At 31.7% G+C, this 18,010-nt stretch overlaps 1 protein-coding gene across 1 annotated transcript in view; it reads left to right on the forward strand.

Annotated features, from left to right (window-relative positions):
• The window catches only part of LOC130902706 (carbonic anhydrase-related protein 10), a 220,591-nt gene that overhangs the window by 149,284 nt on the left and 53,297 nt on the right, over positions 1 to 18,010 (forward strand). Inside the window, exons 4-5 of the mRNA XM_057814965.1 lie at positions 9,134 to 9,270; positions 15,218 to 15,409. Of these exons, the coding sequence (XP_057670948.1) occupies positions 9,134 to 9,270; positions 15,218 to 15,409 (329 nt within the window). The remainder of the gene's footprint in view (positions 1 to 9,133; positions 9,271 to 15,217; positions 15,410 to 18,010) is intronic.

The raw sequence follows: 18,010 nt of genomic DNA on the forward strand, positions 1-18,010 counted from the left end.
AGTGAGTAAATGAATGAGGTACATAACCTACAAATAGTCAAATAAACTTTGGAAGACAAAAAACAAGAAATGCTTCGTTTTCCGTTAAGATATACATCATTATTTACTAAAAATGTCAACTATAAACTTTCGTAATTTCTAACCGATGTATTTAGAATCATTTTTCGAATTAATAACTATAAAATAATGATTTTATTCGAAAAAAACGTGAATCAACAATTATTTTCATTATTCTAAAAGTAATTTTGATATAAAGTGAGTAAATGAATGAGGTACATAACCTACAAATAGTCAAATAAACTTTGGAAGACAAAAAAAAAGAAATGATCCGTTTTCCGTTAAGATATACATCATTATTTACTAAAAATGTCAACTATAAACTTTCGTAATTTCTAACCGATGTATTTAGAATCATTTTTCGAATTAATAACTATGAAATAATGATTTTATTCGAATAAAACGTGAATCAACAATTATTTTCATTATTCTAAAAGTAATTTCCATAAAAAGTCAGTAAATGAATGAGGTACATAACCTACAAATAGTCAAATAAACTTTGGAAGACAAAAAACAAGAAATGCTTCGTTTTCCGTTAAGATATACATCATTATTTACTAAAAATGTCAACTATAAACTTTCGTATTTTCTAACCGATGTATTTAGAATCATTTTTCGAATTAATAACTATAAAATAATGATTTTATTCGAATAAAACGTGAATCAACAATTATTTTCATTATTCTAAAAGTAATTTCCATAAAAAGTCAGTAAATGAATGAGGTACATAACCTACAAATAGTCAAATAAACTTTGGAAGACAAAAAACAAGAAATGCTTCGTTTTCCGTTAAGATATACATCATTATTTACTAAAAATGTCAACTATAAACTTTCGTATTTTCTAACCGATGTATTTAGAATCATTTTTCGAATTAATAACTATAAAATAATGATTTTATTCGAATAAAACGTGAATCAACAATTATTTTCATTATTCTAAAAGTAATTTCCATAAAAAGTCAGTAAATGAATGAGGTACATAACCTACAAATAGTCAAATAAACTTTGGAAGACAAAAAACAAGAAATGCTTCGTTTTCCGTTAAGATATACATCATTATTTACTAAAAATGTCAACTATAAACTTTCGTAATTTCTAACCGATGTATTTAGAATCATTTTTCGAATTAATAACTATGAAATAATGATTTTATTCGAATAAAACGTGAATCAACAATTATTTTCATTATTCTAAAAGTAATTTTGATATAAAGTGAGTAAATGAATGAGGTACATAACCTACAAATAGTCAAATAAACTTTGGAAGACAAAAAAAAAGAAATGATCCGTTTTCCGTTAAGATATACATCATTATTTACTAAAAATGTCAACTATAAACTTTCGTAATTTCTAACCGATGTATTTAGAATCATTTTTCGAATTAATAACTATGAAATAATGATTTTATTCGAAAAAAACGTGAATCAACAATTATTTTCATTATTCTAAAAGTAATTTCCATAAAAAGTCAGTAAATGAATGAGGTACATAACCTACAAATAGTCAAATAAACTTTGGAAGACAAAAAAAAAGAAATGATCCGTTTTCCGTTAAGATATACATCATTATTTACTAAAAATGTCAACTATAAACTTTCGTATTTTCTAACCGATGTATTTAGAATCATTTTTCGAATTAATAACTATAAAATAATGATTTTATTCGAATAAAACGTGAATCAACAATTATTTTCATTATTCTAAAAGTAATTTCGATATAAAATCAGTAAATGAATGAGGTACATAACCTACAAATAGTCAATTAAACTTTGGAAGACAAAAAACAAGAAATGATCCGTTTTCCGTTAAGATATACATCATTATTTACTAAAAATGTCAACTATAAACTTTCGTATTTTCTAACCGATGTATTTAGAATCATTTTTCGAATTAATAACTATAAAATAATGATTTTATTCGAATAAAACGTGAATCAACAATTATTTTCATTATTCTAAAAGTAATTTTGATATAAAGTGAGTAAATGAATGAGGTACATAACCTACAAATAGTCAAATAAACTTTGGAAGACAAAAAAAAAGAAATGATCCGTTTTCCGTTAAGATATACATCATTATTTACTAAAAATGTCAACTATAAACTTTCGTAATTTCTAACCGATGTATTTAGAATCATTTTTCGAATTAATAACTATGAAATAATGATTTTATTCGAATAAAACGTGAATCAACAATTATTTTCATTATTCTAAAAGTAATTTTGATATAAAGTGAGTAAATGAATGAGGTACATAACCTACAAATAGTCAAATAAACTTTGGAAGACAAAAAAAAAGAAATGATCCGTTTTCCGTTAAGATATACATCATTATTTACTAAAAATGTCAACTATAAACTTTCGTAATTTCTAACCGATGTATTTAGAATCATTTTTCGAATTAATAACTATGAAATAATGATTTTATTCGAATAAAACGTGAATCAACAATTATTTTCATTATTCTAAAAGTAATTTCCATAAAAAGTCAGTAAATGAATGAGGTACATAACCTACAAATAGTCAAATAAACTTTGGAAGACAAAAAACAAGAAATGCTTCGTTTTCCGTTAAGATATACATCATTATTTACTAAAAATGTCAACTATAAACTTTCGTATTTTCTAACCGATGTATTTAGAATCATTTTTCGAATTAATAACTATAAAATAATGATTTTATTCGAATAAAACGTGAATCAACAATTATTTTCATTATTCTAAAAGTAATTTCCATAAAAAGTCAGTAAATGAATGAGGTACATAACCTACAAATAGTCAAATAAACTTTGGAAGACAAAAAACAAGAAATGCTTCGTTTTCCGTTAAGATATACATCATTATTTACTAAAAATGTCAACTATAAACTTTCGTAATTTCTAACCGATGTATTTAGAATCATTTTTCGAATTAATAACTATGAAATAATGATTTTATTCGAAAAAAACGTGAATCAACAATTATTTTCATTATTCTAAAAGTAATTTTGATATAAAGTGAGTAAATGAATGAGGTACATAACCTACAAATAGTCAAATAAACTTTGGAAGACAAAAAAAAAGAAATGATCCGTTTTCCGTTAAGATATACATCATTATTTACTAAAAATGTCAACTATAAACTTTCGTAATTTCTAACCGATGTATTTAGAATCATTTTTCGAATTAATAACTATGAAATAATGATTTTATTCGAAAAAAACGTGAATCAACAATTATTTTCATTATTCTAAAAGTAATTTTGATATAAAGTGAGTAAATGAATGAGGTACATAACCTACAAATAGTCAAATAAACTTTGGAAGACAAAAAAAAAGAAATGATCCGTTTTCCGTTAAGATATACATCATTATTTACTACAAGGTCAACTATAAACTTTCGTAATTTCTAACCGATGTATTTAGAATCATTTTTCGAATTAATAACTATAAAATAATGATTTTATTCGAATAAAACGTGAATCAACAATTATTTTCATTATTCTAAAAGTAATTTCAATATAAAGTCAGTAAATGAATGAGGTACATAACCTACAAATAGTCAAATAAACTTTGGAAGACAAAAAAAAGGAATGATCGGTTTTCGGTTAGGATATACATCATTATTTACTAAAAATGTCAACTATAAACTTTCGTATTTTCTAACCGATGTATTTAGAATCATTTTTCGAATTAATAACTATAAAATAATGATTTTATTCGAATAAAACGTGAATCAACAATTATTTTCATTATTCTAAAAGTAATTTCGATATAAAGTCAGTAAATGAATGAGGTACATAACCTACAAATAGTCAAATAAACTTTGGAAGACAAAAAACAAGAAATGCTTCGTTTTCCGTTAAGATATACATCATTATTTACTAAAAATGTCAACTATAAACTTTCGTATTTTCTAACCGATGTATTTAGAATCATTTTTCGAATTAATAACTATAAAATAATGATTTTATTCGAATAAAACGTGAATCAACAATTATTTTCATTATTCTAAAAGTAATTTTGATATAAAGTGAGTAAATGAATGAGGTACATAACCTACAAATAGTCAAATAAACTTTGGAAGACAAAAAACAAGAAATGCTTCGTTTTCCGTTAAGATATACATCATTATTTACTAAAAATGTCAACTATAAACTTTCGTAATTTCTAACCGATGTATTTAGAATCATTTTTCGAATTAATAACTATGAAATAATGATTTTATTCGAAAAAAACGTGAATCAACAATTATTTTCATTATTCTAAAAGTAATTTTGATATAAAGTGAGTAAATGAATGAGGTACATAACCTACAAATAGTCAAATAAACTTTGGAAGACAAAAAAAAAGAAATGATCCGTTTTCCGTTAAGATATACATCATTATTTACTAAAAATGTCAACTATAAACTTTCGTAATTTCTAACCGATGTATTTAGAATCATTTTTCGAATTAATAACTATGAAATAATGATTTTATTCGAAAAAAACGTGAATCAACAATTATTTTCATTATTCTAAAAGTAATTTTGATATAAAGTGAGTAAATGAATGAGGTACATAACCTACAAATAGTCAAATAAACTTTGGAAGACAAAAAAAAAGAAATGATCCGTTTTCCGTTAAGATATACATCATTATTTACTACAAGGTCAACTATAAACTTTCGTAATTTCTAACCGATGTATTTAGAATCATTTTTCGAATTAATAACTATAAAATAATGATTTTATTCGAATAAAACGTGAATCAACAATTATTTTCATTATTCTAAAAGTAATTTCAATATAAAGTCAGTAAATGAATGAGGTACATAACCTACAAATAGTCAAATAAACTTTGGAAGACAAAAAAAAGGAATGATCGGTTTTCGGTTAGGATATACATCATTATTTACTAAAAATGTCAACTATAAACTTTCGTATTTTCTAACCGATGTATTTAGAATCATTTTTCGAATTAATAACTATAAAATAATGATTTTATTCGAATAAAACGTGAATCATCAATTATTTTCATTATTCTAAAAGTAATTTCGATATAAAGTCAGTAAATGAATGAGGTACATAACCTACAAATAGTCAAATAAACTTTGGAAGACAAAAAACAAGAAATGCTTCGTTTTCCGTTAAGATATACATCATTATTTACTAAAAATGTCAACTATAAACTTTCGTATTTTCTAACCGATGTATTTAGAATCATTTTTCGAATTAATAACTATAAAATAATGATTTTATTCGAATAAAACGTGAATCAACAATTATTTTCATTATTCTAAAAGTAATTTTGATATAAAGTGAGTAAATGAATGAGGTACATAACCTACAAATAGTCAAATAAACTTTGGAAGACAAAAAAAAAGAAATGATCCGTTTTCCGTTAAGATATACATCATTATTTACTAAAAATGTCAACTATAAACTTTCGTAATTTCTAACCGATGTATTTAGAATCATTTTTCGAATTAATAACTATGAAATAATGATTTTATTCGAAAAAAACGTGAATCAACAATTATTTTCATTATTCTAAAAGTAATTTCAATATAAAGTCAGTAAATGAATGAGGTACATAACCTACAAATAGTCAAATAAACTTTGGAAGACAAAAAAAAGGAATGATCGGTTTTCGGTTAGGATATACATCATTATTTACTAAAAATGTCAACTATAAACTTTCGTATTTTCTAACCGATGTATTTAGAATTATTTTTCGAATTAATAACTATAAAATAATGATTTTATGATATTCATACAACAATTTAAAATAATTTCTATCGGATGATAACATTTTGATCAACAACTAAATCCTCCGTCGTCCCCTAATACAATCGATTTGATTACGAGGGAGCTTCCTTTTTTTCTTTATATCCATTTCAAACTAGCACCTTGTGTCCAACTTCAATTTGATTTTTGAATATACGAGGAGCAAATGAAAGTTTATAACTTATATCGATATCTACTGATCTACTGAAACGTCTACGTGGTAGAAATATTAATTTGTTTCGCTTAACATATCATACGTTCATTCTTCACGGTTTGTCATGTTCGACACGTGCATAAACAGGCCGAAATCGGAAATAATTTGAAAGTTTAGTAACGGAGGGGCGTTCGGAGTATTTTATGCGAGTTTCGCATGCTTCAAATAAAAAAGAAAACGAATTTTCCTAACGTGGTTTACTCGTATTAAAGCCATGTATGTAGCCGATGGGAAAAATTTTTAATTGACGATGTCAAATGTGGGGACACGACACTAGAAATAGAAAAAGTGAAAAATCTCGTACTAGGATGGGAATTATCGAAAAAAATGAGGTATGAAGGGTACCAAGAGGGTCACGAACACTATAGTTGTGCCCAAACGAATGATTAGTAATCAATAATGACAAATTTGAATGTTAATATCACAAAAAAATAATTTCTCCCAATTTTTTTTGTATAATTAACCTACAAATGATAAAATAAACTTTGTAACAAAAAAAGATGATGGAATGCTTCGTTTTCCGTTAAGATATACATCATTATTTACTAGAATATCAACTATGAACTTTCCTATTTTCTAACCGATGTATTTAATATTATTTTTCGAATTAATAACTATGAAATTGTGAATTTATTCAAATAAAACGTGAATCAACAATTATTTTCATTATTCTAAACGTAATTTCGATATAAAGTCAGTAAATGAATGAGGTACTTCTATTATAATTTAAACGATTCAACCTCCCTGTCTTTTTGACATTACTTTGTATTTAGCTTTCCATACTTCATAATTTGATGGATATTGGTTGGTAAAAACCTTAATTCATCGAAATCTGTAAGGAATTTCAGTTTTCGTACGTGTTCGCAATTCAAACTCGTCGAAACTTATATATGCAATTTTGGTACACCTACCTGCATCAATATGTAAGCATTAAGTGCTCCTGCAGGAATTCATATCGAAATAATTAGTATATTCATCATTCTCTGGCAATTCTCAAAGCTTCTAAATCACACCCTTCAGCCCTACGTTTCTAATTGAGACTGACAAATGCGATAATTAGCTGTAGGGGGATTCCCACGAGACGAAAGAGACATAAAGCAAAAGGAGATTTAATTTGGCTATGGATTATCTCGCGATTGTTATCATTACGGAAATCAACAAAAGATTTTCTCAAAAATCATAAAAAATCTTATAAACACAAAGTAAAATCAAAAAATATCGATGTCAAAATCGTTTGGGGATTTATTATGTAATATATCATTTTTTTTACTGTTTCTTATGGTTTCTTACTCCATTATTTCATTTTTTATTTCCCCCCCTGTCATTTTTATCATTAAACTTATCTAAATCTTCTCTATCTCCATTATTTACTTTAAAATTTTGGTTTTTAGCAAAGATTAAAAATAAAAAATCATTTACGAACGCGGAGCACGACTTTTACCCCCCTACTCCTCACCCACGTTCAGAATTAGTCAAGGCTCAATACTTTACAACGCAAAAAGATGCACAATCATTTGCCAATTGAAATCAATTCTATCAAATCTTTCGCAATAATTTGAAGGTGTATTTAGTAGAAAGTGCTTCGTATTCTCTCTCTATTTACCTCTCTCTCTCTCTCTCTCAAGGATTAAATGGAAAAACTTCTTACTAAAATGTCACGTTACGCGAACGTTGTGTGTTTTGAATAAACTTACTTCGAAGCCTTATTTCATTTTCTTTTACGTAACATTTAATTAAATTTTCTTGAGATGAAATATTCGTTACCATTTTTAGAAATCCCCGAATGAATTGGATTAATTAGAGAATAAGCTCTAACAATTGAAATAACTTATAATCGACCACGACGAAAAATCTCACGAATGTATAAGTTTTGAAATTGCTTCAATCATTCCATATTATTTATTATTTCATAGTTCAAATAACGAATTTTGATATGTGATGGATCGAACAAAATTTAGACGAGACCGTACGACCTACGAGACCAAAAACAGTGGTACAACAAATGAGGTGACAACTTCAGAAATATTGAACAAAATCCTTGTAGATTTCAAAAAGTGCATACATGAGAAAGCTGTGCGCAATATTGGTGATCAAAATGAAACAAAAACAACGTCGGGAAGATCAAAAGAATGAAATGAGAAGAGAGGATTTGGTTCAAAGACTGTTCCACTTTATCTGCAGACCAGACTTGGAAATTCGGTGGTCAAACAACAATGAAGAGTTGATTTCAGCAGTTGATGCTTATTTAGAGCAGTTTCACGATTATTTACATCGTTGGTAAGAGGAAATTACGGTCAGTTTTCCGTTAAGATATACATCATTATTTACTAAAAATGTCAACTATAAACTTTCGTATTTTCTAACCGATGTATTTAGAATCATTTTTCGAATTAATAACTATGAAACAGTGATTTTATTCGAATAAAACGTGAATCAACAATTATTTTCATCATTCTAAACGTAATTTCGATATAAAGTCAGTCAATGAATGAGGTACATAACCTACAAATAGTAAAATAAACTTTGGAAGACAAAAAAAAGGAATGATCGGTTTTCGGTTAGGATATACATCATTATTTACTAAAAATGTCGAGTATAAACTTTCGTATTGTCTAACTGATGTATTTAGAATCATTTTTCGAATTAATAACTATGAAATAATGATTTTATTCGAATAAAACGTGAATCAACAATTATTTTCATCATTCTAAACGTAATTTCGATATAAAGTCAGTCAATGAATGAGGTACATAACCTACAAATAGTAAAATAAACTTTGGAAGACAAAAAAAAGGAATGATCGGTTTTCGGTTAGGATATACATCATTATTTACTAAAAATGTCGAGTATAAACTTTCGTATTTTCTAACCGATGTATTTAGAATCATTTTTCGAATTAATAACTATGAAACAGTGATTTTATTCGAATAAAACGTGAATCAACAATTATTTTCATCATTCTAAACGTAATTTCGATATAAAGTCAGTAGATGAATGAGGTACATAACCTACAAATAGTAACTGATGTATTCAGAATCAATAGAAACGATCAGAACCATATCGGAGACTCCAATTTGAATTTGTATTCACAAAAACGTCTATTTCTTGTTTTTTTCCAGGTCCCGCGTTTTGGGGTCTCATTAATCCGGAATGGTCGTTGTGCAATAAGGGCAGACGACAATCTCCAGTTAATTTAGAACCGAATAAGCTGCTTTTCGATCCCAATCTTCGACCACTTCACCTAGATAAACACAGAGTAAGTAACGAGATTTATATAGTTCAAACCTAGTTCGAGATTGATTAAAACTATCATTAATCACTTAAAAATTGAAAAAAAAAAAGTTGGAGACATTCATTTTCGTCAAACATATCATCTAACATCATATATAAATCGAAATGGGGGATCTTTTCGTGTAAAAGCTTCGACAATATCATTTCATCTTGTCGTGTGGTTAACTCGGGTCGCGGTGACGATTGCCCGGATTACGGAACTACCGTATGGATGTGACTGTCGTTTCAATGACGCCTTATTATAGATGGCGCTTTTCCGTGATGCGGATAGATGAGCTTAACATTATATCCTTACCTGGATCTCCCTCTCGGTTCACAACTAGAATCTAAATACTCGGTAGGGGCTTCGAGGGTCTGGGATCATTTCGAGGGATAATCTCGAACAGATGTTTCATAATTTATATAGTTTGTCCTTTAAATATATTCGATGACGAAACGCGGAATCGTTTAGTTGGAAGTCAGTGTTAACAGTGTTGTAGGTTTACTGGAACGAACTTTTTTTGACGATTTCCGTCTACGTATTCAACAGAAAGTCCCCGAGGAAGGTTTTTTCAACGCCGAATCTTCTTCGTGTCGATTCCACGTGGACTTGGAAGATGTTCGAACGGTGGTAAGACAAAAAAACAACGCCGAGAAGATGACTAAACGACTTCCAGAAGAACCGATACGATGTAAGTTGGAAATCCACTCAAATATTGTCGAAGAAATAGATAAAATAAGGAATGAAGATATTGAAAAGCAAAACCATGGGTAGACCTATCGAGAATGTTAAAATTAACAACCCAAAAGGCAGTAAATCACTCAAATAATGGTGAGAATACTGGACTTGCTGGTAATGTCTGTTTTGTCGTCTTTTGCAATCACAACTCCTTGGTAAACACTAAATCTTGGTTTTGCTTATGTAATTGCTTCAAAATATCACTTCTAGTGTCGATTTTGTAGAGTTTATTAATTCAAACGAGTCCCTACTATCCTCGAAGACCAGCCACGCAGTGGTCGACCAAATGAAGTGACTATTCCAGAAACGTTGAAGAAATTCGTCGTGAAGATGTTTCCAACGATTGTTTGACAAATTTTGACACTTGGAATGAAAAAACAATCAAAATAATGTGGACTGATGAAGGAGGACCGGGTTTAAAGAAGACAAAAACCGTTCCGTCTGCTTGCGAGTTTATGGCGTCGTTAGATTCAAACCCCTCGGATTATTTTCTGTTTCCAGATTTGAATGAATGGCTCTGTGGTTGAAAATTGTTCAAAAATGAAGAGATGATGTCGATGGCTATATAGTTTGACGATTCTTATCTTAAAAAGGGTATTGAAAATGGCTATAGATCTGAATAGATCATCGATTGAGCATCCAGATGATTGACGAAGCTGTAAACGGCTAGAAAAATCTTATACAAGGAATTACTCACAAGTTGGTGCCAAAAATCTGATCAAAAGCTCTTGGATCTGCTTGGAAAAAGACCCGATTTGAGTCGATGGAAGCTGTAAAACAGATCTCCTAAAGACCCTCACCAAAGAACAATTCCAGCATTGCTTAAATCAATAGAAAAAAGATATGGAAAGGTTTGTGGCGAAGGTTTAGGGATATTTTGAATGTAGACCCACTGGAAACCTGGTGAAAACTGAAGGGATTTCGATAAAAGAAAGCTTCGAACTCGATCTTGAAGCTTGTCGACGATCCCAAGCGTTTCTCGAAGCTGTGCAAACAGTATTTGGAAGAATTGGAAATGAAGAATGTTCTAGATAAAACATAGAACCAAATAAACGACGATTATTTGTCATAATTATCACAAAGGTTTGGGGATGTTTTGGAGGTTGATCCACTGGAAACCTGGTGAAAACTGAAGGGATTTCGATAAAAGAAAGCTGCGAACTCGATCTTGAAGCTTGTCAACGATCCTTAGCGTTTCTCGAAGCTGTGCAAACAGTATTTGGAAGAATTGGAAATGAAGAATGTTCTAGATAAAACATAGAACCAAATAAACGACGATTGTTCGTCAAAATTATCACAAAGAAGGTTTGGGGATGTTTTGGAGGTTGATCCACTGGAAACCTGGTGAAAACTGAAGGGATTTCGATAAAAGGAAGCTGCGAACTCGATCTTGAAGCTTGTCAACGATCCCAAGCGTTTCTCGAAGCTGTGCAAACAGTATTTGGAAGAATTGGAAATGAAAAATGTTCTAGATAAAACATAGAACCAAATAAACGACGATTATTCGTCAAAATTATCATAAAGAAGGTTTGGGGATGTTTTGGAGGTTAATTCACTGGAAACCTGGTGAAAACTGAAGGGATTTCGATAAAAGAAAGCTGTGAACTCGATCTTGAAGCTTGTCGACGATCCCAAGCGTTTCTCGAAGCTGTGCAAATAGTATTTGGAAGAATTGGAAATGAAGAATGTTCTAGATAAAACATAGAACCAAATAAACGACGATTATTTGTCATAATTATCACAAAGGTTTGGGGATGTTTTGGAGGTTGATCCACTGGAAACCTGGTGAAAACTGAAGGGATTTCGATAAAAGAAAGCTGCGAACTCGATCTTGAAGCTTGTCAACGATCCCAAGCGTTTCTCGAAGCTGTGCAAACAGTATTTGGAAGAATTGGAAATGAAAAATGTTCTAGATAAAACATAGAACCAAATAAACGACGATTATTCGTCATAATTATCACAAAGAAGGTTTGGGGATGTTTTGGAGGTTGATCCACTGGAAACCTGGTGAAAACTGAAGGGATTTTGATAAAAGAAAGCTGCGAACTCGATCTTGAAGCTTGTCAACGATCCCAAGCGTTTCTCGAAGCTGTGCAAACAGTATTTGGAAGAATTGGAAATGAAAAATGTTCTAGATAAAACATAGAACCAAATAAACGACGATTATTCGTCAAAATTATCATAAAGAAGGTTTGGGGATGTTTTGGAGGTTAATTCACTGGAAACCTGGTGAAAACTGAAGGGATTTCGATAAAAGAAAGCTGCGAACTCGATCTTGAAACTTGTCAACGATCCCAAGCGTTTCTCGAAGCTGTGCAAACAGTATTTGGAAGAATTGGAAATGAAAAATGTTCTAGATAAAACATAGAACCAAATAAACGACGATTATTTGTCATAATTATCACAAAGAAGGTTTGGGGATGTTTTGGAGGTTGATCCACTGGAAACCTGGTGAAAACTGAAGGGATTTTGATAAAAGAAAGCTGCGAACTCGATCTTGAAGCTTGTCAACGATCCCAAGCGTTTCTCGAAGCTGTGCAAACAGTATTTGGAAGAATTGGAAATGAAAAATGTTCTAGATAAAACATAGAACCAAATAAACGACGATTATTCGTCAAAATTATCATAAAGAAGGTTTGGGGATGTTTTGGAGGTTGATCCACTGGAAACCTGGTGAAAACTGAAGGGATTTTGATAAAAGAAAGCTGCGAACTCGATCTTGAAGCTTGTCAACGATCCCAAGCGTTTCTCGAAGCTGTGCAAACAGTATTTGGAAGAATTGGAAATGAAGAATGTTCTAGATAAAACATAGAACCAAATAAACGACGATTATTCGTCAAAATTATCATAAAGAAGGTTTGGGGATGTTTTGGAGGTTTATCCACTGGAAACCTGGTGAAAACTGAAGGGATTTCGATAAAAGAAAGCTGCGAACTCGATCTTGAAGCTTGTCAACGATCCTTAGCGTTTCTCGAAGCTGTGCAAACAGTATTTGGAAGAATTGGAAATGAAAAATGTTCTAGATAAAACATAGAACCAAATAAACGACGATTGTTCGTCAAAATTATCACAAAGAAGGTTTGGGGATGTTTTGGAGGTTGATCCACTGGAAACCTGGTGAAAACTGAAGGGATTTCGATAAAAGGAAGCTGCGAACTCGATCTTGAAGCTTGTCAACGATCCCAAGCGTTTCTCGAAGCTGTGCAAACAGTATTTGGAAGAATTGGAAATGAAGAATGTTCTAGATAAAACATAGAACCAAATAAACGACGATTGTTCGTCAAAATTATCACAAAGAAGGTTTGGGGATGTTTTGGAGGTTGATCCACTGGAAACCTGGTGAAAACTGAAGGGATTTCGATAAAAGAAAGCTGCGAACTCGATCTTGAAGCTTGTCAACGATCCTAAGCGTTTCTCGAAGCTGTGCAAACAGTATTTGGAAGAATTGGAAATGAAAAATGTTCTAGATAAAACATAGAACCAAATAAACGACGATTATTCGTCAAAATTATCATAAAGAAGGTTTGGGGATGTTTTGGAGGTTAATTCACTGGAAACCTGGTGAAAACTGAAGGGATTTCGATAAAAGAAAGCTGCGAACTCGATCTTGAAGCTTGTCGACGATCCCAAGCGTTTCTCGAAGCTGTGCAAACAGTATTTGGAAGAATTGGAAATGAAAAATGTTCTAGATAAAACATAGAACCAAATAAACGACGATTATTCGTCAAAATTATCATAAAGAAGGTTTGGGGATGTTTTGGAGGTTAATTCACTGGAAACCTGGTGAAAACTGAAGGGATTTCGATAAAAGAAAGCTGTGAACTCGATCTTGAAGCTTGTCAACGATCCCAAGCGTTTCTCGAAGCTGTGCAAACAGTATTTGGAAGAATTGGAAATGAAGAATGTTCTAGATAAAACATAGAACCAAATAAACGACGATTGTTCGTCAAAATTATCACAAAGAAGGTTTGGGGATGTTTTGGAGGTTGATCCACTGGAAACCTGGTGAAAACTGAAGGGATTTCGATAAAAGAAAGCTGCGAACTCGATCTTGAAGCTTGTCAACGATCCTAAGCGTTTCTCGAAGCTGTGCAAACAGTATTTGGAAGAATTGGAAATGAAGAATGTTCTAGATAAAACATAGAACCAAATAAACGACGATTGTTCGTCAAAATTATCACAAAGAAGGTTTGGGGATGTTTTGGAGGTTGATCCACTGGAAACCTGGTGAAAACTGAAGGGATTTCGATAAAAGAAAGCTGCGAACTCGATCTTGAAGCTTGTCAACGATCCTAAGCGTTTCTCGAAGCTGTGCAAACAGTATTTGGAAGAATTGGAAATGAAGAATGTTCTAGATAAAACATAGAACCAAATAAACGACGATTGTTCGTCAAAATTATCACAAAGAAGGTTTGGGGATGTTTTGGAGGTTGATCCACTGGAAACCTGGTGAAAACTGAAGGGATTTCGATAAAAGAAAGCTGCGAACTCGATCTTGAAGCTTGTCAACGATCCCAAGCGTTTCTCGAAGCTGTGCAAACAGTATTTGGAAGAATTGGAAATGAAGAATGTTCTAGATAAAACATAGAACCAAATAAACGACGATTGTTCGTCAAAATTATCACAAAGAAGGTTTGGGGATGTTTTGGAGGTTGATCCACTGGAAACCTGGTGAAAACTGAAGGGATTTCGATAAAAGAAAGCTGCGAACTCGATCTTGAAGCTTGTCAACGATCCTAAGCGTTTCTCGAAGCTGTGCAAACAGTATTTGGAAGAATTGGAAATGAAGAATGTTCTAGATAAAACATAGAACCAAATAAACGACGATTGTTCGTCAAAATTATCACAAAGAAGGTTTGGGGATGTTTTGGAGGTTAATTCACTGGAAACCTGGTGAAAACTGAAGGGATTTCGATAAAAGAAAGCTGTGAACTCGATCTTGAAGCTTGTCAACGATCCCAAGCATTTCTCGAAGCTGTGCAAACAGTATTTGGAAGAATTGATAAGGAAGAATGTACTAAAAGTGATAATTTGACCAAAACCAGCAATTAAGAAGACAAAGAGCAAACGAAAGACATAAATGCATAAAGATAAAAGACTTTAAACAGAATTAAAGTATAAATCTTGTTGTTATTTTGGATAATCGTTATGTAGAGACATTCCTATGTTTAATTCAAATCATTTTTTATTGCAGGTGAGCGGATCTATCATGAATACCGGTCACAGCGTGATCTTCACCGTAGAAAACGACACCAGGCAACATATCAACGTGAGCGGTGGTCCGCTTTCCTACAAATATCAATTCCAAGAGATCCACATCCACTACGGTCTCCACGATCAATTCGGATCCGAACATTCAATAAACGGATACGCCTTCCCCGCCGAGGTAAGTACCAAAATTTAGATATAATCAATCAGTTCTAGTTTCTAAACGATGTAATGCTCAAGGCAAACATTCTTGAGATTGGAATGGAAAAGGGAAAACAACGAAGTTGTTAATGATACTGCTTGTGAGTTGAGTTGAAATGATACAGAATGAGAATAATTTCGATGGGATGATTCCCCGCGGTGCCACAACGGAATTTTAGTAAGAGGGAAAACAGGAAAACCTAATTTAACAAGGAAATGAACATCTGGATTATCATCGATTCGGGTATATTGCGCCAATTATCGTATTAGATTCGTTTTTTTATCAAATATACAAAGGTATGTTTGAATATCTTCATCGAGGCAATTTCCCTGGTTGAAAACTGTGAAAATAACGAAGAAAAACCGAAATGACACTCTTTGTTTTTATCAAATCAAGACTGTCTCCTTGTAATCGTAAATTGAGCTTTGTACAAATCTGTCTGCTTCAAAATTGATCAGCTTTTTACCCAAATGAGGATCTTTACTTTCCAGAAACTAATTGAGTCAAAAAGTATACTCTTTGACTACCAGAAGGTAACAACAATCGTTGGAAGTCTTCATCTTCAGATTGAGCCGAACTGTGGAAAGTTTGAATGAAAGGAAACCTAAAATCACCAAAACTAAATTGATTTTTCCGAAATATGATACTGCGGGATTTCAAGAATCAACCGATCATCAACAGTCGAATACTCCCCTTCCATATACCCCCCTCCCCACTCCACACACCTTTCCAAACGTTTTTTCCTTCGATCTAAGCAGTGCTGGAAGTCTTCTTTGGTTAGTGCCTTCAGAAGCTCTTCCATCGACTCAAATCGGGTCTGTTTCGAGGCAGATCTTTTTCTAAGGAAATCCGAGCAGACCCATTGATCCAGGAGCCAGATTTTTTGGCGTTTACAGCCTCGGCAATCATCCGGATGCTTTGTACGCACAATTTGGTTGATTTTGGTCACGGTTTCAGGAGTTGGAACAGTTAAAAGGTAACCTGGGGGCTGGTCATCTTCAGGCCATCACTAAAGCGCTAACACAATTCAAAAACACGCGCATTAGATAGAGAATTGTACCCAAAGGCCTCTGGCAACAATTTATAACACTTAATCGGAGTTTTTTGGAATTTAACGTTCTTTTTAAATAGCTACTGCATAAATACTATAATAGTGATGGAAACGTGGTTTGGGACGTGCATAGACAAGATATTTAGATACCCCACGCGTCTAGGGCGCCCTCTAGACGCGTAGTCTCGTTATTTAATAACCAGACCTCGTATAGACAAGATCAAAGTAACAGGAGAAGTACAGGGAAAAAAACGTCGAGATTTTTGAAGTTTATATTGTTTATAAAATATCGTACGTTGAAATTTCTGAATTTCTAAAGTTAAAAAATATATTTCGGTCGAATACTTTTTCGCGTCATAACTTTTGGCTGTGGTATGAGAAAAAGTTGAAAGCCGAACGGGAAAATTAAAACATTAGAACTTATTAAAAGCATAAATCACATTAGTGGATAAAGTAATTAATTTCATTGATATCTTTTGAGAATTTAGGAAATCCGGAGATTAGAAATTCTGCGGTTTCCCGCTTTCTTCTTTTCGTTATTAACAGATTTTTCTCAGTGGCGGTATGAGGTTTTGAAAGAATGGTTTTATTAATTTTTTTCTCTAATAAGGGTGTGGGGACGGAAAATCCGTACGAAATGTTTGTTTAAATTTGATTACTGACTCACTGTTCACTGTGAGTGAGAGATTTCGAAAATTGTTTATTTGGTCAGTATAAACTAAACAGAGACGTAATTGGCAGATTTAACAACTGTCAAATGACGAAAAAAAGTTAATAACATCCTTAATTAATACCTAATTTACTTACTAAGCTGTCAGTGCGCATAATCTCTGAACTGGATTGGACTGGAGTTGATACAAATTAGTTTTTGTAGTTGACTTCAGTTCTACGGAAGTCTACGCCCTCTATCTCTAAAACGACTTAACGCATAAAAAAATGTTAAATACAAAAGTTGTAGAGAATTGAATTTTCTACAATATTGATTATGAGTACAAATAGCGTAAAACCCATAGAAAACGAGATATTTGCCAAAAATTTTAAAAAATCGATTCGTATATAACCTAACAACATTCAGGAGGACTACGCGCTCTATCTCTAAAACAGCTCAACGTATAAAGAAATATTACATACAAAAGTTGTAAAGGAATAAATTCTCTACAATATTGATGAGGGATACAAATAGGAAACGAGATATTTGCACAAAATTTGAAAAAAATTGATTCGTATATAACCTAACTAAACCTTCAGGAGGACTACGCACTCTATCTCTAAAACGGCTCAACGTATAAAAAAATGTTACATACAAAAGTTGTGGAGAATTAAATTCTCTACAATATTTATAAGGAATACAAATAGCGTAAAACCCATAGGAAACGAGATATTTGCACAAAATGTAAAAAAAATCGATTCGTATATAACCTGACTTGACCTTCAGGAGGACTACGCCCTCTATCTCTAAAACGACTTAACGCATAAAAAAATGTTAAATACAAAAGTTGTAGAGAATTGAATTCTCTACAATATTG

Source organism: Diorhabda carinulata, chromosome X (genome assembly GCF_026250575.1).
Source record: "Diorhabda carinulata isolate Delta chromosome X, icDioCari1.1, whole genome shotgun sequence".
Lineage (NCBI taxonomy): Eukaryota > Metazoa > Arthropoda > Insecta > Coleoptera > Chrysomelidae > Diorhabda > Diorhabda carinulata.